Source organism: Mesoplodon mirus (genome assembly GCF_964341445.2).
Source record: "Mesoplodon mirus genome assembly, chromosome: 3".
Taxonomy (NCBI): domain Eukaryota; kingdom Metazoa; phylum Chordata; class Mammalia; order Artiodactyla; family Ziphiidae; genus Mesoplodon; species Mesoplodon mirus.
The window spans coordinates 54332323-54359040 of record NC_138978.1 but is presented as its reverse complement, the minus strand read 5'-3'; the positions used below and the strand labels follow the sequence as shown (position 1 = coordinate 54359040).

Sequence of the window (26718 nt, the reverse complement as noted above, 5' to 3'; positions counted from 1 at the left end):
CAGCCACAGGGGTGCAGAGGGCAAAGTGGAGAGATTCCCGCACACAGGATCAGTGCCGACTGGCACTCACCAACCCAAGAGGCTTGTCTGCTCACCCGCTGGGGCAGGCGTGGCTGGGAGCTGAGGCTCGGGCTTCGGTCGGAATGCAGGGAGAGGACTGGCGGCGTGAACACAACCTGCAGAGGGTTACTGCACCATGGCTAGCCTGGAGGGAGTACAGGGAAAAGTCTGGACCTGGTGAAGAGACAAGAGACTTTTTCTTGCCTCTTTGTTTCCTGGTGCATGAGGAGAGGGGATTAAGAGCGCTGCTTAAAGGAGCTGCAGAGACAGGTGTGAGCCACGGCTATCAGCGTGGACCCCAGAGATGGGCACTAGATGCTAAGGCTGCTGCTGCTGCCACCAAGAATCCTGTGAGCAAGCACAGGTCACTATCCACACTGGCCCTCTCGGGACTCTGTGCAGCCTGCCACTGCCAGGGTCCCGTGATCGAGGGACAACTTCCCCGGAAGAAGGAACAGCACGCCTCAGGCTGATGCAATGTCACACTGGCCTCTGCCACCGCAGGCTCACCCCGTATCCGCACCCCTCCCTCCCCCTGGCCTGAGTGTGCCAAAACCCCTGAATCAACGGCTTCTTTAACCCCGTCCTGTCTGATCAAACAACAGACGCCCTCAGGTGACCTACATGTAGAGGCGAGGCCAAATGCAAAGCTGAACCCCCGGAGCTGTCCGAACAAAGAAGAGAAAGGGAAATTTCTCCCAGCAGCCTCAGAAGCAGCAGATTAAAGCTCGACAATCAAATCCATGTACCCTGCTTGTGTGGAATACAGGAATAGACAACAAATAATCCCAAATTGAGAAAGTGGACTTTGGGAGCAAGATAGATCATTTTTTCCCCTTTTCATCTTTTTGTGAGTATGTATGTGTATGCTTCTGTGTGAGAGTTTGTCTGTATACCTTTGCTTTCACAATTTGTCCAAGGGTTCTGTCCATCTGGTTTTTTTTTTTTTACTTTAAAAATTTTTTTCTTAAAATTATTTTTTATTTTAATAACTTTATTTTATTTTATCTTACCTTATTTTATTCTATCCCCTTTCTTTCTTTCTTTTTTCTTTCTTTCTTTCATTTTTTCTGCCTTTTATTCTGAGCCGTGTGGAGGACACAGTCTGGGTGCTCCAGCCAGGCATCAGGGCTGTGTCACTGAGGTGAAGAGCCAACTTCAGGACACTGGTCCATAAGAGACCCTCCAGCTCCACGTAATATCAAATGGTGAATATCTCCCAGAGATCTCCATCCCCATGCCAAGACCAAGTTTCACTCAACAACCAGCAAGCTACAGTGCTGAACACCCTATGCCAAACAACTAGCAAGACAGGAACACATCCCCATCCATTAGCAGAGAGGCTGCCTAAAATAATAATAAGGCCACAGACACCCCAAAACACACCACCAGACGTGGACCTGCCCACCAGAAAGACAAGATCTAGCCTCATCCACCAGAACACAGGCACTAGTCCCCTCCACCAGGAAACCTATACAGCCCACTGAACCAACCTTAGCCACTGGGGACAGACACCAAAAACAATGGGAACTACGAAGCTGCAGCCTGCGAAAAGGATACCCCAAACACAGTATGATAAGCAAAATGAAAAGACAGAAAAACACAGAGCAGATGAAGGAGCAAGGTAAAAACCCACCAGAACTAACAAATGAAGAGGAAATAGGCAGTGTACCTGAAAAAGAATTCCGAATAATGAAAGTAAAGGTGATCCAAAATCTTGGAAATAGAATAGAGAAAATGCAAGAAACATTTTAAAAAGACCTAGAAGAACTAAAGAGGAAACAAGCAATGATGAACAACACAATAAATTAAATTAAAAATACTCCAGAAGGGATCAATAGCAGAATAACTGAGGCAGAAGAACGGATAAGTGACCTGGAAGATAAAATAGTGGAAATAACTACTGCAGAGCAGAATACAGAAAAAAGAATGAAAAGAACTGAGGACAGTCTCAGAGACCTCTGGGACAACATTAAAGGCACCAATATTCAAATTATAGGGGTCCCAGAAGAAGAAGAGAAAAAGAAAGGGACTGAGAAAATATTTGAAGAGATTATAGTTGAAAACTTCCCTAATATGGGAAAGGAAATAGTTAATCAAGTCCAGGAAAAACAGAGAGTCCCATACATGATAAATCCAAGGAGAAATATGCCAAGACACATATTACTCAAACTATCAAAAATTAAATACAAAGAAAACATATTAAAAGAGCCAAGGGAAAAACAACAAATAACACACAAGGGAATCCCCATAAGGTGAACAGCTGATCTTTCAGCAGAAACTCTGCAAGCGAGAAGGGAGTGGCAGGACATATTTAAAGTGATGAAGGAGAAAAACCTACAACCAAGATTACTCTATGCAGCAAGGATCTCATTCAGATTTGATGGAGAAATTAAAACCTTTACAGACAAGCAAAAGCTGAGAGAGATCAGCACCACCAAACCAGATTTACAACAAATGCTAAAGGAACTTCTATAGGAAAGAAACACAAGAGAAGGAAAAGACCTACAATAACAACCCAAAACACTTAAGAAAATGGGAATAGGAACATACATATCGATAATTACCTGAAATGTAAATGGATTAAATTCTCCCACCAAAGACACAGACTGGCTGAATGGATACAAAAACAAGACCCGTATATATGTTGTCTACAAAAGACCCACTTCAGACCTAGAGACACATACAGACTGAGGTGAGGGGATGGAAAAAGATATTCCATGCAAATGGAAATCAGAAGAAAGCTGGAGTAGCAATTCCCATATCAGAAAAAATGGACTTTAAAATAAAGACTATTACAAGGGACAAAGAAGGACACTACATAATGATCAAGGGAGCAATCCAAGAAGAAGATATAACAATTGTAAATATTTATGCACCCAACATAGAAGCACCTCAATACATAAGGCAAATACTAACAGCCATAAAAGGAGAAATTGACAGTAACACAATCATAGTAGGGGCTTTAACACCCCACTTCCACCAATGGACGGATCATCAAAAATGAAAATAAATAAGGAAACACAAGCTTTAAATGATACATTAAACAACATGGACTTAATGGATATTTACAGTACATTCCATCCAAAAACAACAGAATACACATTTTTCTCAAGTGCTCATGGAACATTCTCAAGGATAGGTCATACCTTGGCTCACAAATCTAGCCTTGGTAAATTTAATAAAATTGAAATCATATCAAGTATCTTTTCTGACCACAACGCTATGAGACTAGATATCAATTACAGGAAAAGATCTGTAAAAAATACAAACACATGGAGGATAAACAATATACTACTTAATAAAGAAGTGATCACTGAAGAAATCAAAGAGGAAATTAAAAAATACCTAGAAACAAATGACAATGGAGACACAATGACCCAAAACTGATGGGATGTAGCAAAAGCAGTTCTAAGAGGGAAGGTTATAGCAATACAACCCTACATTAAGAAACATGAAACATCCCGAATAAACAACCTAACCTTGCACCTAAAGCAATTAGAGAAAGAAGAACAAAAAAAAAAAACCCAAAGTTAGCAGAAGGAAAGGAATCATAAAGATCAGATCAGAAATCAATGAAAAAGAAATGAAGGAAATGATAGCAAAGATCAATAAAACGAAAAGTTGGTTCTTTGAGAAGATAAATAAAATTGGTAAACAATTAGCCAGACTCATCAAGAAAAAAAGGGAGAAGACTCAAATCAATAGAATTAGAAATGAAAAAGGAGAAGTAACAACTGACACTGCAGAAACACAAAAGATCATGAGAGATTACTACAAGCAACTCTATGGCAATAAAATGGACAACCTGGAAGAAATGGAAAAATTCTTAGAAATGCACAACCTTCCAAGACTGAACCAGGAAGAAATAGAAAATATGAACAGACCAATCACAAGCACTGGAATTGAAAATGTGATTAAAAATCTTCCAACAAACAAAAGCCCAGGACCAGATGGCTTCACAGGCGAATTCTGTCAAACATTTAGCGAAGAGCTAACACCTATCCTTCTCAAACTCTTCCAAAATATAGCAGAGGGAGGAACACTCCCAAACTCATTCTACGAGGCCACCATCACCCTGATACCAAAACCAGACAAAGATGTCACAAAGAAAGAAAACTACAGGCCAATATCACTGATGAACATAGATGCAAAAATCCTCAACAAAATACTAACAAACAGAATCCAACAGCACATTAAAAGGATCATACACCATGATCGAGTGAGGTTTATTCCAGGAATTCAAGGATTATTCAATATATGCAAATCAATCAACGTGATATACCATATTAACAAACTGAAGGAAAAAAAACATATGATCATCTCAATAGATGCAGAGAAATCTTTCGACAAAATTCAACACCCATTTATGGTAAAAACCCTGTAGAAAGTAGGCATAGAGAGAACTTTCCTCAACATAATAAAGGCCATATATGACAAACCCACAGCCAACATCATCCTCAATGGTGAAAAACTGAAACCATTTCCACTAAGATCAGGAAAAAGACAAGGTTGCCCACTCTCACCACTATTATTCAACATAGTTTTGGAAGTTTTAGCCACAGCAATCAGAGAAGAAAAAGAAATAAAAGGAATCCAAATCGGAAAAGAAGAAGTAAAGCTGTCACTGTTTGCAGATGACATGATACTATCCATAGAAAACCCTAAAGATGCTACCAGAAAACTACTAGAGCTAATCAATGAATTTGGTAAAGTAACAGGATACAAAATTAATGCACAGAAATCTCTTGCATTCCTATACACGAATGATGAAATATCTCAAAGAGAAATTAAGGAAACACTCCCATTTACCATTACAACAAAAAAGAATAAAATACCTAGGAATAAACCTACCTACAGAGACAAAAGACCTATATGTTGAAAACTATAAGCCACTGATGAAAGAAATTAAAGATGACACAAACAGATGGACAGATATACCATATTCTTGGATTGGAAGAATCAACATTGTGAAAACGACTATACTACCCAAAGCAATCTACAGATTTAGTGCAATCCCTATCACACTACCAATGGAGTTTTTCACAGAACTAGAAAAAATTTTTTTCACAATTTGTATGGAAACACAAAAGACCCTGAATAGCCAAAGCAATCTTGTGAAAGAAAAATGGAGCTGGAGGAATCAGGCTCCCTGACTTCAGACTATACTACAAAGCTTAAGTAATCAAGACAGTATGGTACTGGCACACAAACAGAAATATAGATCAATGGAACAGGATAGAAAGCCCAGAGATAAACCCACACACATATGGTCACCTTATCTTTGATAAGGGAGGCAAGAATATACAGTGGAGAAAAGACATCCTTTTCAATAAGTGGTGCTGGGGAAACTGGACAGATACATGTAAAAGAATGAAATTAGAACACTCCCTAACACCATACACAAAAATAAGCTCAAAATGCATTAAAGACCTAAATGTAATGCCAGACACTATCAAACTATTAGAGGAAAACATAGGCAGAACATTCTATGATGACCTAAATCATGGCAAGATCATTTTTGACCCACCTCCTAGAGAAATGGAAATAAACCCAAAAATAAACAAATGGAACCTAATGAAACTTAAAAGCTTTTGCACAGTAAAGGAAACCATAAACAGGATGAAAAGACAACCCCCAGAATGTGAGAATATATTTGCAAATGAAGCAACTGACAAAGGATTAATCTCCAAAATTTACAAGCAGCTCATGTAGCTCAATATCAAAAAAACAAAAAAACCCAATCCAAAAATGGACAGAAAACCTAAATACACATTTCTCCAAAGAAGATACACAGATTGCCAACAAACACATGATAGGATGCTCAACATCACTAATCATTAGAGAAATGCAAAGCAAAACTACAATGAGATATCATCTCACACTGCTCAGAATGGCCAGCATCAAAAATGTACAAACAATAAATGCTGGAGAGGGTGTGGAGAAATGGGAACCCTCTTGCACTGTCGGTGGGAATGTAAATTGATACAGCCACTATGGAGAACAGTATGGAGGTTCCTTAAAAAACTACAAATAGAACTACCATATGACCCAGCAATCCCACTACTGGGCATATACCCTGAGAAAACCATAATTCAAAAACCGTCATGTACCATCATGTTCATTGCAGGTCTATTTACAATAGCCAGGACATGGAAACATCCTAAGTGTCCATTGACAGGTGAATGAATAAAGAAGATGTGACACATATATACAATGGAATATTACTCAGCCATAAAAATAAAAGAAATTGAGTTATTTGTAGTGAGGTGGATGGACCTAGAGTCTGTCATAGAGAGTGAAGTAAGTCAGAAGGAGAAAAAAATACAGTATGCTAACACATATATATGGAATCTAAAAAAAAAAATGGTCATGAAGAACCTGGGTGCAAGACAGGAATAAAGACACAGACCTTCTAGATAATGGACTTGAGGACACGGGTGGGGGAAGGGTAAGCTGGGACAAAGTGAGAGAGTGGCATGGACATATATACACTACCAAATGTAAAATAGATAGCTTGTGGGAAGTAGCTGCATAGCACAGGGAGATTGGCTCGGTGCTTGGTGACCACCTAGAGGAGTGGGATAGAGAGGATTGGAGGGAGGGAAATGCAAGACGAAGAGGTATGGGGATATATGTATATGTGTAACTGATTCATTTTGTTATAAAGCAGAAACTAACACACCATTCTAAAGCAATTATGCTCCAATAAAGATGTTATAATAAATAAATATATATATATAAATAAATAAAATAAAAAATCTCAAAATTAATTAAAGACCTAAATATAAGGCCAGACAGTATAAAACTTTTAGAGGAAAGCAGAGGCAGAACACTCTTTGACATAAATTGCAGCAAGATCTTTTTTGACTCACCTCCTAGAGTCATGAAAATAAAAACAAAAATAAGCAAATGGGATCTAAGTAAACTTAAAAGCTTTTGCACAGCAAGGAAACCATAAACAGCATGAAAAGACAACCCTCATAATGGGAGAAAATATTTGCAAACGAAGCAACAAACAAGGGATCCATGTCCAAAATATACAAACAGCTCATGCAGTTCAATATCAAAATAAATAAATAAAATAACAATCAAATAATGGAAGAACCTCTATATTGACATTTCTCCAAAGAAGATGTATGGGTGGCCAAAAAGCACATGAAAAGATGCTCAGCGTCACTAATTATTGAGAAATGCAAATCAAAACTACAGTGAGGTATCATCTCACACCAGTCAGAATGGCCATCATCAAAAAATCTACAAAAAATAAATGCTGGAGAGGGTGTGGAGAAAAGGGAATGCTCTTACAGTGTTGGTGGGAACGTAAACTGATACAGCCACTATGGAGAACAGTACGGAGGTTCCTTAAGAAACTGAAAAGAGAATTAACATATGACCCAGCAATCCCACTACTGGATATACCCCCAGAAAACCATAATTCAAAAGGATACATGTGGGAGTTCCCTGGTGCAGAGTGGTTAAGAATCTGCCTGCCAGTGCAGGGGACACAGGTTCAAGCCCTGGTCTGAGAAGATCCCACATGCTATGGAGCAACTAAGCCCATGCGCCACAACTATTGAGCCTGCACTCTAGAGCCCACAAGCCACAACTACTGAGCACGCGTGCCACAACTACTGAAGCCCGCACACCTAGAGCCCATGCTCCACAACAAGAGAAGTCACCACAATGAGAAACCCACACACCGCAACAAAGAGTAGCCCCCTCTCAATGCAACAAGAACAAGCCTGCATGCAGCAATGAAGACCCAATGCAGCCAAAAATAAATAAATAAATAGATACATTTCAAAAGAGATACATGCACCCCAATGTTCATTGCAACACTATTTACAATAGCCAGGACATGGAAGCAACCTAAATGTCTATCAACAGAGGAATGGATAAAGAAGATGTGGTACATATACACAATGGAATATTACTCAGCCATAAAAAAGAGCAAACTAATGCCATTTGCAACAACATGGATGGACCTAGAGATTATCATACTGAGTGAAGTAAGTCAGACATAGAAGGACAAATATCATATGATACTGCTTATATGTGGGATCTAAAAAAGGGGTACAAATGGGGCTTCCCTGGTGGTGTAGTGGTTGAGAGTCCGCCTGCCGATGCAGGGGACACGGGTTTGTGCCCTGGTCCAGGAAGATCCCACATGTCACAGAGCAGCTAGGCCTGTGAGCCATGGCTGCTGAGCCTATGCATCTGGAGCCTGTGCTCTGCAATGGGAGAGGCCAGAACAGTAAGAGGCCCACGTACCGCAAAAAAAAAAAAAAAGAAAGAAAAAAAAAGAAAGGGGTACAAATGAATTTATTTACAAAACAGAAGTAGAGTCATAAATGTGGAAAACAAACTTATGGGGACTTCCCTGGTGGCGCAGCAGTTAAGAATCTGCCTGCCAATGGAGGGGACATGGGTTCAATCCCTGGTCCAGGATGATCTCACATGCCGCAGAGCAACTAAGCCCATGTGCCTCAACTACTGAGCCTGTGCTCTAGAGCCTGTGAGCCAGAACTACTGAGCCTGTACATCACAACTACTGAAGCCTGCATGCCCTAGAGCCCACATGCCACAACTACTGAGCCCATGCACTGCAAGTACTGAAGCCTGTGCACCTAGAGCCCTGTGCTCCACAACAAGAGAAGCCATCACAATGAGAAACTCACACACCACAATGAAGAGTAGCCCCCGCTTACCCCAACTAGAGAAAGCCAATGTGCAGCAACGAAGACCCAAGGCAGCCAAAAAAAAAAATTGAAAGAAAACAAACTTATGGTCATCAGGGGATAAGTGGGGTGAAGGATAAATTGGGAGATTGGGATTGACTTATACACACTACTATATATAAAATAGATAACTAATAAGAACCTGCTGTATAGCATAGGGAAGTCTACTCAATACTCTGCAATGGCCTATGTGGGAAAAGAATCTAAAAAAAAAAAAGTGGATATATCTATATGTGTAACTGATTCACTTTGCTGTACACCTGAAACTAACACAACATTGTAAATCAACTATACTCCAATAAAAATTTTTAAAAATACAAAACAATATTTCTTTGAAAGCTATTGTTTGAAATTCCAATTGAACAACCAACAGAAAGAAGGAAAAACCCCTCCGTGGAAGACATTAACATCTCATAAAATCTCTAGAATTATCCATACAAAATGTTCAGTTAGAAATGGTCATGAATGATACAAAACAGAACATGGATTTTCAAATAACTCTAATTAATACGTTTAAGAAAATGAATAAGATGAAGAATTTTCAGCCATTAATTTGAATCTATAAAAGGAATCAAATGGAATATCTAGAACTAAAAAATACAAAAACTAAATTTAAAAACTCAACAGATGGGTTTAATAGAAGATAGCTGAAGAGAGGATTAGTGAACTGGAATATCATTCAATAGGAAATATCCAGGTTGAAGCATAAATGAGAAAAGATGATGGGATATACAAAACAGAATGTATAAGAGACATATAGGAAATGGTGACACTATCCAAGATATGTGTAATTAAGTCGCAGAAGGAGAGGAGGAAGAGAGTATAGATGAAGCAATATCTGAAGAAATTATGACTGAAAAATTTCCAAAACTGATAAAAATATCTCAAACCACAGATCCAAGAAATGATACAAACTCCCATGAAGACAAGCACAAAAGAGCTTAGACTCCTCCAAACATGGTTTGTTCTAAGATTTAAAGTAGTATTTTACAAAAATGAAATATGACCCCAACTTTGAATCTCTTCACAGTGGAGCCTGTGAAGTGAGGGAAAGAAAGAAGGAGAGCAGGAAGCATGGAGCAGGGCTGTAGCATGACTACTGATGGGAGAAAATTAGGAGGGAATGATGGTAGCCTCAGAGGTTCATTGATCCCCTCAAACATTTTCTGATGGCCCGTCACTCAAGATAGCACAGAAAAATGGCTAAGAGCTTAACCTCCCTTTTATTAAGAAAAAAAATCCATAGTAATTCCTAGTTAGAACTACTTATACTGAAGGGACAGAAAATCCAACTCAGTTTGTTTAGACATTAAAGAGATTTCGTTTATGTAACTTAAAAGTCTTGCAGCAGCAAGAGCTATAGACATGGTTTGATCTAGCCATTCAAGTGTCAGATCAAAGATCTGCTCTCTTTCTGGCTCCCTGATTGCTTTACCTGGTGTTGGCATCATCTTCAGCCTCTAAATGTTGGTGTCCCAACTGCTCTGGGCACTCCTGCAATAGCAAAATAGCTCTGGCAGCTATGTTCATCATATATTCACAGCACTCTCTTTTGGGAGGTCCTGCCAAGAAGGAGAGAACTTTACTAGCTAAGAAACTATAACAGATATCTCCTCTCATCTCAGAGACTCAGACTGAGTTTCATGTCCGTCTTTGAAACAAGACTGTGTTTGGGATGCCAAAATAGTCTTCAACGAATCAGAAACCAAGATTGGAGTTGGAACTAAGGATATTCCCACCAAACCACAGCACTGGGATGAGGGAGGGGTGGCCCCTACAAAGCAAGATATCACTAGATGGGCATAATGAAGGGTCTCATGCATGGCCCATAAGGCCCTTTAGTTCTGCAAATATCTAACCCACTTCTCTTCTCTTTTCATCCCGTGTCAGCTAGGCTCTTCTCTCAGCTATTGCTTGAATGCACCAAATACTCCCTTCCTTGAGGCCTTTGCCTTTGTTATAGCTTCTTCCTGGAATGATCTTTCCCCAGACATTTGCATGGCTTTCTCCCTTGTTTCTCCACTCAGGACTCTATTTAAGTGTCACTTCATAGAGGCCTTTGTTGAATTATCTATCTAAAAATAGCAACTGCAATTACTTTCTACCCCCATCATTGGCTTTAGTTGTGTTTCTAGCACTTATCACTACTTGACGTTATTTTTTGTACCTACTTGTTTGCCCTCACCACTGGAATGTACACTCCATGAGAAGATTCTGCCTTGTTCATTGTTGTATCATAATAAGCATTTAGCAAATGTTTGTTGAGTGAATGAATGGGTTAGAATCCCAACCTAACCCTACCTCTGTCATCTCAAGCAGATAACTGAAACTTTCATTGCTCAGTCTCCTCACCTGTCAAATGGAGATATTTCTACCTCACAGAGTTATTCTTCAGATTAAGAAAACACGTGGGAAATGTCTGACATATATAGATATTCAAGATATATACGTCTTCTTCTCACAAAAGCTTCATCCAGTAGATCCAATGAGGCCATATTCTTTCTTTCCTTCTTTCTTTCTTTCTTTCTTCCTTTTTCTTCATTTCTTTCTCTTTCTTTCTTCTTTCTTTCTTCCTTTTTCTTCATTTCTTTCTTTCTTTCTTTCTTCCTTTTTCTTCATTTCTTTCTTTCTTTCTTCTTTCTTTCTTCCTTCCTTTCTTTCTTTCTTAGAAAGTATAGTTGATTTACAATGTTTCAGGTATACAGAAAAGTGATTCAGTTATTCATATATATATATATATAATGTTTTTCAGATTCCTTTACACTATAGGTTGTTACAAGATATTGAATATAGTTCCCGTGCTATATAGTAGATCTTTGTTTATCTATTTTATATATAGTAGTGTATATCTGTTAATCCCAAATTACCAATTTATTCCTCCCTTTCCCATTGCCCCTTCCCCCCCCCTTTTTTTGTGGTACATGGGCCTCTCACTGTCGTGGCCTCTCCCGTTGTGGAGCACAGGCTCTGGACGTGCAGGCCCAGCGGCCATGGCTCACAGGCCCAGCCGCTCCGTGGCATGTGGGATCCTCCCGGACCAGGGCATGAACCCGTGTCCCCTGCATCGGCAGGTGGACTCCCAACCATTGCACCACCAGGAAAGCCCCAACCCCTTTCCCCTTTGGTAACCATAAGTTTGTTTTCTATGTCTGTGAGTCTATTTCTGTTTTATAAAGAAATTCATTTGTATCATTTTTTTAGATTCCACATATAAGTGATATCATATTATATTTGTCTTTTTCTACCTGACTTACTTCGCTTAGTATGATAATCTCTGGGTCCATCCATGTTGCTGCAAATGACATTATTTCATTTTTTAAGTCAGTTGTTATCTATTATGGCTTTACTTTAGTATAACCTGGGAATTTTTTAGAATTCCCAAAGGGTTCTCACCCCTAGAGATTCTGATATAATTGGTCTGCGTGACACTTAGGCATTGGTAATTTTTAAAGCTCCCCAGGTGGGAGCATTTTAGCAGCCAGTGTTGAAGACCATTGATTTCAAGTCATTAGTTGGGGTGGGGGAGAGAGGGTAGGGCTGGCTGTGTAACTCAGAAACCATTGGAAGCCCTGTAAAACCTGGTTCTTCCAATACCTGGAAATCTCTAGAAGCCAGCTTGGCCTATTTCTTCCAGCACAAATCTTCAACTGGCAGTCTAGACAGATGGTTATTATTTATCCTTCCTGCTGTGTTAGAAAGAAAAAAAAATCAGCTCTGCCTCAGGTTTCTCAATTTTCACATGTGCAAACCATTACCTTTTAAAATATGCTTATAGGCATTAGGAGGGAGAAAGGGAAGCTTAAAAGAGACCAGGGAGACAAGCATCCATCTTCTTCTAATAGAACTTTTAGAAGTGCAGACAGTAGAGAAACTGGACCAGGACAAACTCTAGGTTCTAGATCTTATACTAAAAGGGATAATGCATGTGAACAGTGCCCACAAAAATGCCTGGCACATCATAATTAATGTAAAGTCCTCTTTTCTGGAGAAACTAGATTGCTTAAGATCACATAAAATAACACAGTAACAAATAATACTACCTGGTATTGGGCATCTTTCCTGTGTTACGCATTTTATTAGGTAAGTTTTTTTAATCTTCACAATATTACTGCAGAAAGCTATTATCATTCCCTTTTCACAACTGACAAAATTAGGATCTGAAAGCTTGTGGCTGGTAAAGGGAAGCAGCCAGATTATAGCATTCAGATCTGACACCAAAGTTCATCTATAGCATCTGGGTTACGTATAGAAGGATAAAGAGAGAAATCCTTCCTCCCATAGGGCCTGAAAAAGAATGGGAGACACAGAATTATATATTCAGTGACTGTATTTTCCAAACTTCAGATTAGGGCACATGATCATCCATTTAGTCAACCAACATGCAATGAGTATTTATTCTAATGCTGGGTGCTGGGACTTCAGAGAAGATTATGAAATCGCATTGCCTTCTCCATCAAGAAACTGTGGGAGAAGATTCATAATGAGTTGTAGGTGCAATGTTAAAAGCCTAACAAAAGGCTTTTTAATCCAATTGTGAATTTATTTATATAAACATCCTTACATAGATAACACTATTAGTTAACATTTATTGAGTACTTGCTATGCTCCAAGTATTTGCTTTACATTTTCTAGTTCATTTAATCCTCACAATAACCTATAGATGGCATTATCCCCATTTTACATAAATGGAAACTGAGACACAAAGAGGACAAGTCCCTTGCCCTAGGTCATGCAGCTAATAGAGAAAAGAGCCAAGACTCAAACCCAAGTCATCTGACTTCAGAGCCTCTATTCTCCACCACTGTGTTATACTGTCACCCTCTACCTTTTGTTTAAAATTCATTGATTGAACCATTTTATTGAAAATAGCAACACCCAACTCAGAAACAATATGTATTTGTTAATGGAATATTTGAATTACACATTAAATATTGAAGCTGAAGCTCCCAGAAGTCTATGCTGTGTAGTTGTCATACTGATTTATACAGTAAATGAATGTTGCCAAGTCTGATGGCAGGTGCTGAGTGATGAGTGAATGATGCCCACAATAAGCCTTAGAGGATTTAAACTGAAGGTCTTTATGTCTCTTTCCTGCATCCTAAGGAAATTTCTTCTATTCATGAAGGCAGCAGCCTGAGCAGCTAGCACCTGGACAGGAAAATCTCCTGGGTTAGGGATGCCATTCAAACCTCTTCCCATAGAGGACTTCTGACCATTGAAAGGAACAAGGAAGGGAGAATACAAAGGTTTTACATGATCCTTCAAGTGCAAACTTGGGTGGAAAGGGAGGCAGAAGTGCTTGCTTCTCTAAGAGGCAGGACCACAGGAAGAGGTCCCTTGCCACTTCCCAAACTGTAAAAGCCCTCCTTATACAGGACATTTCTACAGGCTGATGTCTCTGCTTATCTGGAACTCTCTGCTCTATGCACATGCCCACCATCACCTTTGCCTGGAAACTCCTATTCATCCTTCAGGTCCCCACTTTAAGTGTCACTTCCTCCAAGAAGCCTTCTCTGATCCTTCGCCACTCCTACCCCTAGCCCAAAAGGAATTTATTTTCACATATTCCTGTGTTGTCTTTATGGTAGTTTGTAATTAAATAATAATCTTGAGTGATTATTTAACATTTACCTCCCCTTTGTGAGCTTCATCAGGGCAGGAACTAGATCTTTCTTATCCACCAGTGTATCCCATCACCATTTACAATGCCAATCGTATAGCAGAGCCTCAACATTTTCTTTGCCTGGATGTATATGTGTATGTGTTAAAATGAAGAGACCAAACTAAAACCATTTTTTTCTTTCTCATCCAGGAAAGAAATGAAAAGAAACCTCTGCTACTCCAGTGCATCCTGAAGTTAATGAGATATCTCAAGGAAAAACTGAACATATGGTATGCAGCTGGGTATACAGACCTCGACGAAGGGCTTCATCAATCCTTCGCCTTCTATTCACTGATGCTGGGTGAGACCCTCCTTTCTGAGGTTTTGATTTCCACCCAGTGCATTGATATCAGACTATCTTTGACTTCAAGATTCTACTCCAGCAGAGAAGGAATAGAGACAAACTCCTAAAGTGTGGTTGGTTTCTCTCCTAGCTGGTATGCATGCAGAAACCACTATCACCACTCAGTGATGGGTTTGCCATTGGCCCCTGAAAGTTGAACTTGTAGCATGTGGACAGGTGTCCTTCTAGAGCCTGTGACCAGTCCACTAACTGCCAAAAGGATGGTTGTGAGACTTATTTTAACATCTTAAGTCCAGCTTCCAGAAATTTAGGGTGACCTTTTCCCCAGACATCACATTTTAAAATGTAATGGGCTCTTTGATTTAAAAAAAAGAAAATCTGGCAAGCAGTTGAAATTCATTTTAATATTCCCAGCACTTAACCAGGAGAAGATGCAGACAGAATTGATAAACAGCCTGAGTTTCTCTGTTGTTCTTGTTTTTAAATGCCCGGATTAGAACACAATTCATCTTCAGATGATGGGAGGCCTCTTCATGCACTTCACACTTCGAAATATTTTAGAAAATAGTATCCATTTTGGCAAGCCTCTTGCCATGCAAGAAACAACAGCAAATGCTTTTCTCCTTGAGTGTTAAGTGTGCTGTGAATAAGATTATAAAAAATATATACTTTGCTCTTTTATTTTGCCTCTTGTTTGAGGATTTTACTGCCTCTCTGCAATAATCGATTCTTCTCATATTCCTGTATAAGCAGCATTCGTTGTCCCACTTTTTAGAAAGGGGATTTGAAGCAGAAGTTTGGTAAAGCAACTTTCCTATTGTTCCAGGAAAATCATTCATTTATTCATTCACTTATTCATTCCATAAACATATCTTGAGAACCAACTATGTGACAGTCACTAACCAGAACTTGAAGATACATAAATGATTATCTCACAGGCCCAGGCTCAAGATCTTTAGGGGATGGGAGAGATACTCTAACAGGCAATTACACTATCCCATAATAAGTGCTATGATGGATAAAGGGGCTACAAAGAATTGCCCCTCACCTAGGCTGGGGCTATCAGGGAAGGCTTCCCCCAAGAAGTGAAATATGAGTTGGGCCTTGGAGGATGAGTAGGAGCCCAACACATCAAGGCATAGGAAGCAAGAAGGACTTTTACAACAGAGGAAACAGCGTATATAAGGCATAAGGGCATCAAACAACTGTATTTTTTTTCTGGTTTTATGTGGCTGGAGAAAAAGATGTATACATTGAAAGAAGAGAAGGAAGAACAGGAACTTGAATGGTCTTATGGGCCAAGCAAGGAATTTAGACTTCATCCTGACACAGTGGGACCAAAACAGTATAGGGTGTGTTAGTTAGTTAGTTAGTTATCTACTTACGTACTTACTTCCTAGGTTTAGCTTAATTCAGGCCCATACAAATTCCCCCATTCCCTGTCTTTAGTGGTCAAAGAGAGTGTTGAACTATCTGAAGAAATATATAATTATTTAAAGTCAGTTTCTCAGCTCTAAGGACCTCTTTGAATTTTCTAAAATCATCCACCAAACTGTATGTAAATGTGCATTTATCTGGGTAGATTATCTAAAGTTTTCATTGGATTTCTAAAGTGGTCCAAAGCTCTAAAAAGTATAAGAATCACTATTTTATTTACTTTATAAAAACTTTCAGCTTCTCCCAAAATAGACTTTATCAAAGTAGAATTCTTATATATTAATCTCTCAAAATGTACTGATCACTAGTCATCCGTATGGGTACAGTTTTGTATAGCATTATATTATTTTAAACAAGACAATTCTTCACGTTCCCCAGTAGCAGCTGAATCCATGTTTGTTAACTTGGCCTCTTATTGAAATTACTATTCTTTAGAGAAAGGGGATCTCCACAGCTTATATGTGAGAGGTTTGAGACAAGGTACAAAATTGGAGAAATTCAGGTATTTGAAATTTGGGAGAAGCACAGATGGTATACAAATTGGAAAGCCTAATTCTATGACAAATTAGTTAAGAATATTTGAAATACAATTAATATAACCAACTCTACCAACTTAATTTATTAGAAGGATAAGGAAGGAGCATACTATTTATATATATATATATATCTGTATACATATATCTCCCCAAGGATAGAAACATAACAATAAAATCAAAGACTTGAACCTTGAACATCATCATGACTTCTTATATCTTTTCTCTTCTCTGCTGTTTCATATCCTCTCTGTCTCTCTCTTCTTACCTCTCATCCAGAATGATCTCTGTTTTCCTATCTCTGGCTTTAACTCTCACAAATGGTTCCAAAATCACTGGAAAATGTGTTTATTGAACATTTTGCATTAGGTGCCCAGTCCTGCACTATGTGCTTAGACACATGATGGTTCTCTCTACAGCCATATGGATTGAAAGGAGGGGCAATTCCTGGAAAACTGGGGTTGGGCAGATCAAACAATAGATGCTCACTCTCTCTACATGACAGGTGACAGAATGTCTGACATGGCTCTACTGACCTCATTTGTCTATTTGTTCTAAAATGATCTCTATTTTGTACTGGACATGGGGTTAGGATACAAAGATGAGCTAGATATAACCTCTATACCCTCGATCTAGTTTTGTGTCTATCATTCACTATATGATCTTAGTAAGTCACTTCCCCACTCTGGACTTCAGCTTCCTTTGTTAAATGAATAGGACAGACAGAACTAGTGGTGCCTTATGCTTCGTTATAGTGAGTCCACAAGCCAAAGATAACACCACTATTGTTTCAATCACTTTTTGTCAAGAATCTCACACTCACGATCCAGAGGTTTTTCCACCAAGAAATTATAAGCATTGCCTATGGATCCCACTAGTATAAAACAGAGTAGAACATCATGAAAATCTTAGTCAGTTACAAAAACCTCTGTTTGTGTAAATCAGAAATGCAAACTGAATAAAAGTCACAATTTTATCCTTCTCTTAAAGAAAAAAGAAAATATTCAACATAGTAGTCTATATCCAGAAAGACTTAGCAGATATGGTCCTATGGTACAGAGGACTTGAAACTCATCCTCCAGCTTTACAAAGCCAGGCCTACAATAAATCTTGCTAGTTGTGTAGCCTCATGTTGGCCAAGATACTGGGGGAGCTCTGGGTTATGAATATGTTGCCAGTGAAATGTTTGTTGTTTTGGTAGAAAACTCCAGAAAAGGATTTGCAGCCAGAAAACCCGCCTGCTGAGACTTCAGCCCCCAAAGATCTCCTGAGCGCTTTGAAGATCAGGCCACTCTCACAGCCTTTTGTCAATCCAGTGATGAAGAACACATCTGAAGAATGTGAGACATGGATCGACAGGCTCAGGCAGCTAGAAAATACCCTCTACCTCTGTGATCTGAGTAATACAGGTGACGTGTGCAGCTTACAGCTCATATGTCTTTTTCTTTTTTTCATTTTGTACTGGGCTCCACAAATGTTTTTAATTAATTTTTATTGGAGTATAGTTGCTTTACAATGTTGTATTAGTTTCTGCTGTACAGCAAAGTGAATCAGCCATATATATATATATATATATATATATATATATATATATATATATTCTTTTTTAGATTCCCTTCCCATTTAGGTCACCACAGAGCACCAAGTAGAATTCCCTGTGCTATACAGTAGGTTCTCATTAGTTATCTATTTTATATATAGTACTGTATACATGTCAATCCCAATCTCCCAATTCATCCCACCTCCTCTTCCCCCCTTGGTAACCATAAGTTTGTTTTCTACATCTGTTACTCTATTTCTGCCTTGCAAGTAAGTTCATCTGTGCCATTTTTCTAGATTCCATATATAAGCAATATTATATATTTGTCTTTCTCTTTCTGATGTACTTCACTCTGTATGACAATCTCTAGACCCATCCATGTCACTGCAAATGGCATTATTTCATCCCTTTTTATGGTTGAGTAATATTCCATTGTATATATGTACCACATCTTCTCTGTCCATTCAGGACGACCCTCAGAATGGGAGAAAATATTTGCAAACAAGCAATTGACTAGGGATTAATCTCCAAAATATACAAACAGCTCATGCAGCTCAATATCAAAAAACCCAAACAACTCAATCGAAAAATGGGCAGAAGATCTAAATAGACATTTCTCCAAAGAAGACATACAGATGGCCAAAAAACACATGAAAAGATGCTCGACATCACTAATTATTAGAGAAATGCAAACCAAAACTACAATGAGGTTCCACCTCACAGCAGTCAGAATGGCCATCATCAAAAAATCTACAAACAAAAAATGCTGGAGAGGGTATGGAGAAAAGGGAACCCTCTTACACTGTTGGTGGGAATGTAAATTGGTACAGCCGCTATGGAAAACAGTATGGAGGTTCCTTAAAAAATTAAAAATAGAGCTACTACTATATGATCCTGCAATCCCACTCCTGGACATATATCCAAAGAAAACCATAGTTTGAGAGGATGCATACACTCCGATGTTCATTGCAGCACTATTTACAATAAGGACATGTCCATTTGTGTTGCAGTCTAAGAGTGGACACCTCCCTTTCTTTCACTTCTTAACAAATACAATTTGTACATAAACCATGTGCCTGGCACTATGCTGAGCACAATCAGGAAACACAAAGATAAATCAGACATGAATCCCCCACCAGGTTGCTTACAGTTTCTCTTAGTCTCTAACCCACAATCCAACCTTGTAATTCTCCTGATTGAAATCATCAGCATGCCTGCTAACAGGCTGAACTCTAAACTGTTTGGCAAGGCAAAAGCTGGTCCCTATCCACCTGACCAGTATCTTCTCCTTCTATTGTAATTCTCTCAGCATATCCTACCCTATCATAATGAATAACTTGCCTTCCTCAAATGTGCCTTGCTTTCTCCTGTGGCTGTGCCTTTTCTTTTTTAAAAAAATAAATAAATTTGGGCTTCCCTGGTGGCGCAGTGGTTGAGAGTCTGCCTGCCGATGCAGGGGACGTGGGTTCGTGCCCCGGTCCGGGAGGATCCCACATGCCACAGAGCGGCTGGGCCCGTGAGCCATGGCTGCTGAGCCTGCGCGTCCGGAGCCTGTGCTCCGCAACGGGAGAGGCCACAACAGTGAGAGGCCCGCGTACCGCAAAAAATAAATAAATTTATTTATTTATTTATTTATTGGTTGCATTGGGTCTTTTTTTTTTTTTTTTTTTTTTGCGGTACGCGGGCCTCTCACTGTTGTGGCCTCTCCCGTTGCGGAGCACAGGCTCCGGATGCGCAGGCCCAGCGGCCATGGCTCACGGGCCCAGCCGCTCCGCGGCATATGGGATCCTCCCAGACCGGGGCACGAACCCGTATCCCCTGCATCGGCAGGCGGACTCTCAACCACTGCGCCACCAGGGAGGCCCCCTGCATTGGGTCTTTGTTGCTGCCATGGGCTTTCTCTAGTTGTGGCGAGCAGGGGATACTCTTCGTTGAGGTGTGCAGGCTTCTCATTACGGTGGCTTCTCTTGTTGTGGAGCACGGGCTCTAGGTGTGTAGGCTTCAGTAGTTGTAACACACAGGCTCAGTAGCTGTGGCGCACGGGCTTAGTTGCTCTACGGCATGTGGGATCTTCACAGGCCAGGGCTTGAACCTGTGTCCCCTGCATTGGCAGGTGGATTTTTAACCACTGCGCCACCAGAGAAGCCAATGGCTGTGCCTTTTCTAACCCTACGCCCTCTACCTGAGCTGTCTGCCTCTGCTCTATCCCTGCCAACTCCCCACACTCTCCACCTGGCTAAAAAATACCTAAACACATTTATGTCAGAACTCAAGCTCTACTCCTCTGAGACTCCCATGATTTCCCCAGACAGATTTAGGCCAACATTTATCTGGCCTCTTAAGAGTTCTTTAACACCCATTATCATGTTTGATATATTGTATTTTTCTATTTGGGACTTAGTACTATCTAAGTACTAAGATACTTTTTTATCCTGAGTACCTTGCACAATTCTGTTCAACCTTTTTTTTAGGAAACAACTAAATGAATGTACATAAATAACTAAACCCAAAATAGAAGGTGACAAATACCATTAGAGGGTGCTGTGTGGGCATTCAGACAAAGGAGAATTCATTCCTAGTGAGGTGATAAGGTTATGTTAGTGTGAAATTGATCATTAAGGGAAAGTGCAGTTTGTATACAAAGGACTGAAATAGAGGGTCCTTCCTGGCAAACATGCAAGTTAGCCAAGCAAAGCATTATGTATGAAGCTCAATACAAGGAATTTGGTTTGAATAGAATACAAGGGCTATTAAGAAGAATATTAAATGAAAAAGGTGAAAATATAGGATGGGATCAGATCTAGATGATGGACCAAGCAACTTGGATTTAATTCAAACTAGTGAGCACATTGTGTTTCTAAGCAGGAGAGTGGTATGATGAAGTTGTATTTCAGAAAGGTCCTTGATGGCTATGTGCAGAATGAAGGAGAAATTTAAAGCATAAAAAGGATAAAGGATGTTATTGCAATGCTTAAGTGAGATAATGAAATTCAGAACTAGGTCAGAGACCTGTGAAATGGATAAGAGGCAGCACATACAAAAACACATGCACTGAAATTGTTGTCCTTAACTACATACTGTTATTCATGAAGACTTAGCATTATATGTGGAGTCTAAAAATATGGAACACATAGAAATGGTGGTTGCCAGGAAATATGTGGAAATGTTGGTCAAAGGGTAGAAACTTTCAGTTATAAGATAAATTCCAAGGATTTAACATACAGAGTGGTGACTCTCATTAACAATATTGTGTTGTGTACTTGAAAGTTATTATGAGTAGAGCTTTAATGTATGCACCATAACAACGACAACAAAATGGTAATTATGGGAGGTAAAGGATTTGTTAACTAACCTTATTACAGTAAACATTTCATAATATATATGTGTATAAAATCATCACATTGTATATCTTAAACTTACACAATGTGATATATCAATTACATCTCAATAAAAAAAGTTAGTGTACACATTAGTACTTTCTAGAAGTAATCATATAACAGCACTAATGCCTTTCCATTCTCTGTATGTTTTTGTTTCATTTTGCTTTGAATTTCCAATGCAAGTTAATTCTAGACCACATGAAGTATGAATACCATATAATACCCAATGACTTCTAATAACTATACCAAAGAGAGGGGGGAATGAAAATTTTAGATAAAAAATGCATCTAGATGAATTAGAAACTCATTTATTAAACATTTGTTATGAGCCCAGCCCTGTGCTAGAGGCTGGACCAGGAGGGAAACCAGAAAGGATGAGACATGGTCTCTGGCCTCAGGGAACTTTTAGGTAAGACACAGAGGTTGCCAATAGTTCAAAGCCAGTAAAAGAAAAATTTTAAAGACAGAATAAAGTATTATAATTAAAGACACAAACTAGACTTAAAGAGTCCAAAGACAGAGGAGATGAAAAAAGCTCAGTGAGTACTCAGAGAGGGCTTCTTGGAAGAGAGAACTTGAGCTGAACCCAGAGGAGAGGTAGACTTTGAATAGCTGGGTAGGGCATTCTGAGTGTGAAACCATCTTCTGCAAAGGTTAGAAGGTGAGAATGAGTATGATGGGGAAGAGAGTGAGAAAGACAGGACTGACGGTCATGTTGGATTGCATAGTGAAGTTGAGACCCTATTGTGAATCCTGAAAGCTGGAATGAGGCTTAATTCTCTACCCAGTGTCCACCAAAGGTTCAACCAGAGAACACAGGGAAAGCTGAAATGGATCATTTAAGGAAGATACTGGGAAAAAGGGAGATCAAAAGTTTACTGAAATAACCTTTATTTCATGAGTCTGTGTATACATATCAAGACTGTGAGAGTGTTGATGGGGTTACAAACAAAAACAAAACAAAACAAAAAATCAGGTAGAGAGAAAAGACGTTTCCAAAGAAACAAATGCTGAGTTTTGATGGTGGATGATGGATCATAAATTTAGTTGCTAAGAGACTCCCAAAGACTGGGACCTTTCTCATACTTCTGAATGCTCTGGGGAAAAACGGAGTTTTGTTGACTTTGGGGCAGATTCTGGTAGATTTGAAATGACTTTCTCATGGCCTTTGCACTATTTATGCCTGTTTTCTCTGTTTCTATGAAATTCATTAGTTCCTCAATAGCCAAGGAATGTGTCAGCCAAATCTGGAAACATCTATAACTATCTTTAATGAGGAAAGAGGATTAACTGAGGTCATCTTGTTGGTTTATTAGCCACAGTATTTAGCAGACCACCATGGCCCTCCTCTAGACGCTGAGCAGATCATCCCTACTCTGCCCAATGATGAATCAGTGCTCTTTATTATGTGCAAGGAAATATGTAGGCCAGGGTGTTCCTCATCCAGGGTGAAGGCAGAACATCCATCATCAAATTAGCATTTCTGGGAACCTACTCTGAGCTTATTCTTTAATGGGTGTTGTCAAGAAAATATCCTTGAGGAGAAAGAATAAGGAATGACTATGAATAACTGGTCATGCTTTCTAAAGAAAGATGGGGGGTTGGGATAAATATTTGAGTGACTGGTAGATTAGGAATTTTCCCAGTGAACTGAAGGCTAGACAGAAAATATTTTAGAGTTCAAGGAGGCATAGTGCAATGAGAGCCCTCAAGGACATGGGTCTGGACTTAACATACGCTGCATCACTAACTCCTCACATCAACCACATGCTGAAGGGATTAATGTCCTTATTTACAGAGGAGAAAGCCAAACTCAAAGTGATAAAATATCAGCAGGTGGGAAGTTGAGGCATAATTCTAACCCAGTTCTATTGGACTTCCCGCTATACCAATCCCCCTGAAAGATCATGAGATTTTGTTTGTTACTTTGTTGGTTTGTTTCTTTGTGTGTTTTTAACCAGATTCAAGTCCAGACTTCACCAATTGCTGAGTCACTTATATTCGCCAAGCCTGTTTCCTCGTCTATAAAATAGGACTGATAATAATAAAACATACCTCCCAGATTTGAGAAAGGATCCACTGAAATTTAAAAATTCTTTGTAAACTGAACATGAAGTGGATAATAAAGAGGTTCTTATTTCATTCTGGTTCTGGTGGGACAAGGACAAGCTTCCCAACACTAAGATGGATTGTAAGGTTATTTTATGCAGCTGTCTTGGGCATCCCCTAATGACAGCAAATTAGACAGAGATAAATTTCAGTCAATGGACTTTTGTCTGAGGCGTGAATCCTCTACCAATGGTAAAACTTAGAAGATAGAAGAAAAGTCCCCCCACACACACCAGTGGTAATTCTTATATGCATTTTTTAACATTAATTCTAATTTTTAATTAAAATATAAACTAAATTATATATATAAATAATTTCTTCTAATTAAAATATTTTCTTATGTATTTTAAGTAATATTGATATAACTATTATAACTATCGATAAAAATACCTACATTAATGAGTGCTTAATAGTTCTGGGCACTGTGCTAAGCACTTACTATTTTATTAATTTTCAAACAAGTTAATTATCCCTATTTTAGAGTCAAGGAAACTGAGGCTCAAAAATTAAAGTAACTTACTCCAAAGTCCATGACTTATAGTTCCAGAGGTAGAATATGAGGAAATGTCTTGAGGGATCCAACCTAGACCAGGTCAAGAGCCTTCACCCAATCCAGAAAATTGCAAAGATGCAATTGGCCAACTCAAAGAAAGATATTTCTGCAGAGGAAAGGGCCAACATTCTAATAGGAGAAAGAGACAGTAAATAAACCTGAAGAGAATAGACAATTAAAAAACAGTGGATTGGATAGGACAGGATGGGGTGAGATGGGATAAGATGGTATGGAATGAGATGAGATGGGATGGGATGGGATGGGCTGGGCTGGGATGGGATGGGATGGGATGCGAAGGGACGGGACAGGACTGAACTGAATAGAACTGAATGGAATAAATCACATTAGGACCCCAGCTGTCTGTAGTCCACTGTTAAAAACACTCATTACAGAGCAGTTCAGAGAGGAGCATCATGCTCAGCTGTCCCTTGCACGTTTAAATCCAAACAGAGCTCAAACAGAGATGACAGGTATCCACTATAGCCCAAATCTAATAGACTGGTCGTGGCTTTCTGCAAAATGACCAGGGGACCACTCCTTCTGGATTCTTTGAGAAAGAATTTCACAATCATTATTATAGTCTGCACAAGTACAGGAGACTAGTAGAGCCACATGCAAGGGATGTATCTCACCCCTATAAAAGATATTTAAAAGCTTGACACCTGTAGCGTAGATCTTCACAATTCATGGAAAATATTTAGAAAACAATCTGAGCCCTGCTTGAAACAATCTCTTTCCCCTCATTCTATAATACAGTATGGTGGTTAAATGCATGGACCAGAACAACCTTGGGCAAGTGACTGCTCATCCCTATACCTCAGTTTTTCTCTCTGTAAAATGGGCTGTTGTGTTAAGTGAGTTAATATTGGTAAATTGTTTGGAGGGGTGCCTGAAACATGGTAAATGTTATATATGAGTATCAGTCGTTATTGTTGTTGCACTCTAGTTAATTTTCTGCGTCTCTTATCACCCCAACTGGTTGGTGATCTTCCTAAGGTAACAGACCACTTCTCAAAATCCTCTCTATTCCCAAGCACAGTATCTGACATATATAAGCTCACAATTAAGAGCTTATGAATGAGTCATTGACCTTTGCTGTTGTTGTGTTCTACACTTAAACTCCTCTCTGCAACTATCAAAATCTACTTACCCTTAGCATGGACAACACATTGGCATTGGTACAAATAACACGTGGGTACCAGAGTATGTCCTGTGATAAGCACCACCATCTCTATTATACAGATCTAGACTCTAAGCCACAAGAAGTTAGGTGATTTACCTGTGATCACACAGCAAGCTGGAGGGAGTCACAGTAAATATATTTCCAGAAATGCATAAAAATGAGCTGTTTAAATCCTGCATGTCTAGGAACATGTTTGGATATTTCAGTAAGATAAACATAAACTAGAGCAATTAGGAATTGTTTTTAGCCAGCACCCCACCATTTTCAAAACTTGGTCTTCTAAAATTTTATGGCTATGAAGAACAAGCTAAAATTGCTTTAGAGTCTACCTATGGATTATATTGGACCCCATCTCCTCCCCAAAATCACCCTCAGATTCCTCTCAACATCTATTATGCATAGCCAGGATTGTAAATATATTTTTAGGGTGTCACTTGGTTTTTAAGAAGCTTAAAATTTCAAAATATTAGCATTTAATTCTTGCTCAGAAGTCATTCAAGCTAATGCATTTTCCTCTTTCTTGGTTTTTCTTTTAAAAATACTCTAAAAAAATACTCTTTAAAAATCTCCCACCCACCCAACCCAATGGCAGGAATTCTGGAGAAGGAACGAGCCAGATGCCTCATTCACAACTACAATCTTATTTACAACCTGTCCCTGAGCCCTCGGAAAATTGACCAAGCCTTGCGGAGATTCCATGCTGGAGAAAATATGCTCTTGGAGCCAGCGCTTCAGTACTTAAAGGAGCTATGATAACAAGCCCATATTGTGAGAACAGATGTTCCTTTTGTCTCCCTTTTTACCCGGACACATGTTTCTCCTCAGCCCGAGTGCAGTGGTGGAGGCGCTGTCAGAGCTGAGGCCGATGCAGCTATTGTCGACACTTTGAACTTCGACTTGGTTTCTGGCTATGATGCTCGTTCATAAGCAGCTCAAAGTGATACAAGGAAACCAGGTTTTCTCTTCAGAGGTGGCCAAAACCCAATTTCTTAAAATCCCCTTCTATTCTTAAAAAGCTGATGATGAATATTCAATGATTTTTTTTTCTGTATTGCTGATCAAACTGTTTTTTTGCAAACCCTGCAATTCCATATAGTAAAAAACATGCTAGATATTGTCAACTCCCAAAATGCCTGTGAAATAATAGACCTAAATATATCTTTTTTGGATGAGTAAGTCAGCCTTTCCTCTAGTCACTATTCTAGGATTTCCACAT

The 26718-nt window shown here is 39.2% G+C and overlaps 1 protein-coding gene across 1 annotated transcript in view; it reads left to right on the top strand.

The window, feature by feature from the left end:
* The window catches only part of LOC309799133 (uncharacterized protein C1orf87), a gene marked incomplete at both ends in the record, with an annotated part of 88865 nt that extends 62610 nt beyond the window's left edge, over positions 1-26255 (top strand). The window contains 4 exon segments of the mRNA XM_082612139.1: positions 13927-13970; positions 14629-14693; positions 17939-18146; positions 26095-26255. Of these exon segments, the coding sequence (XP_082468265.1) occupies positions 13927-13970; positions 14629-14693; positions 17939-18146; positions 26095-26255 (478 nt within the window).
* Between the last annotated feature and the right edge of the window lie 463 nt (positions 26256-26718).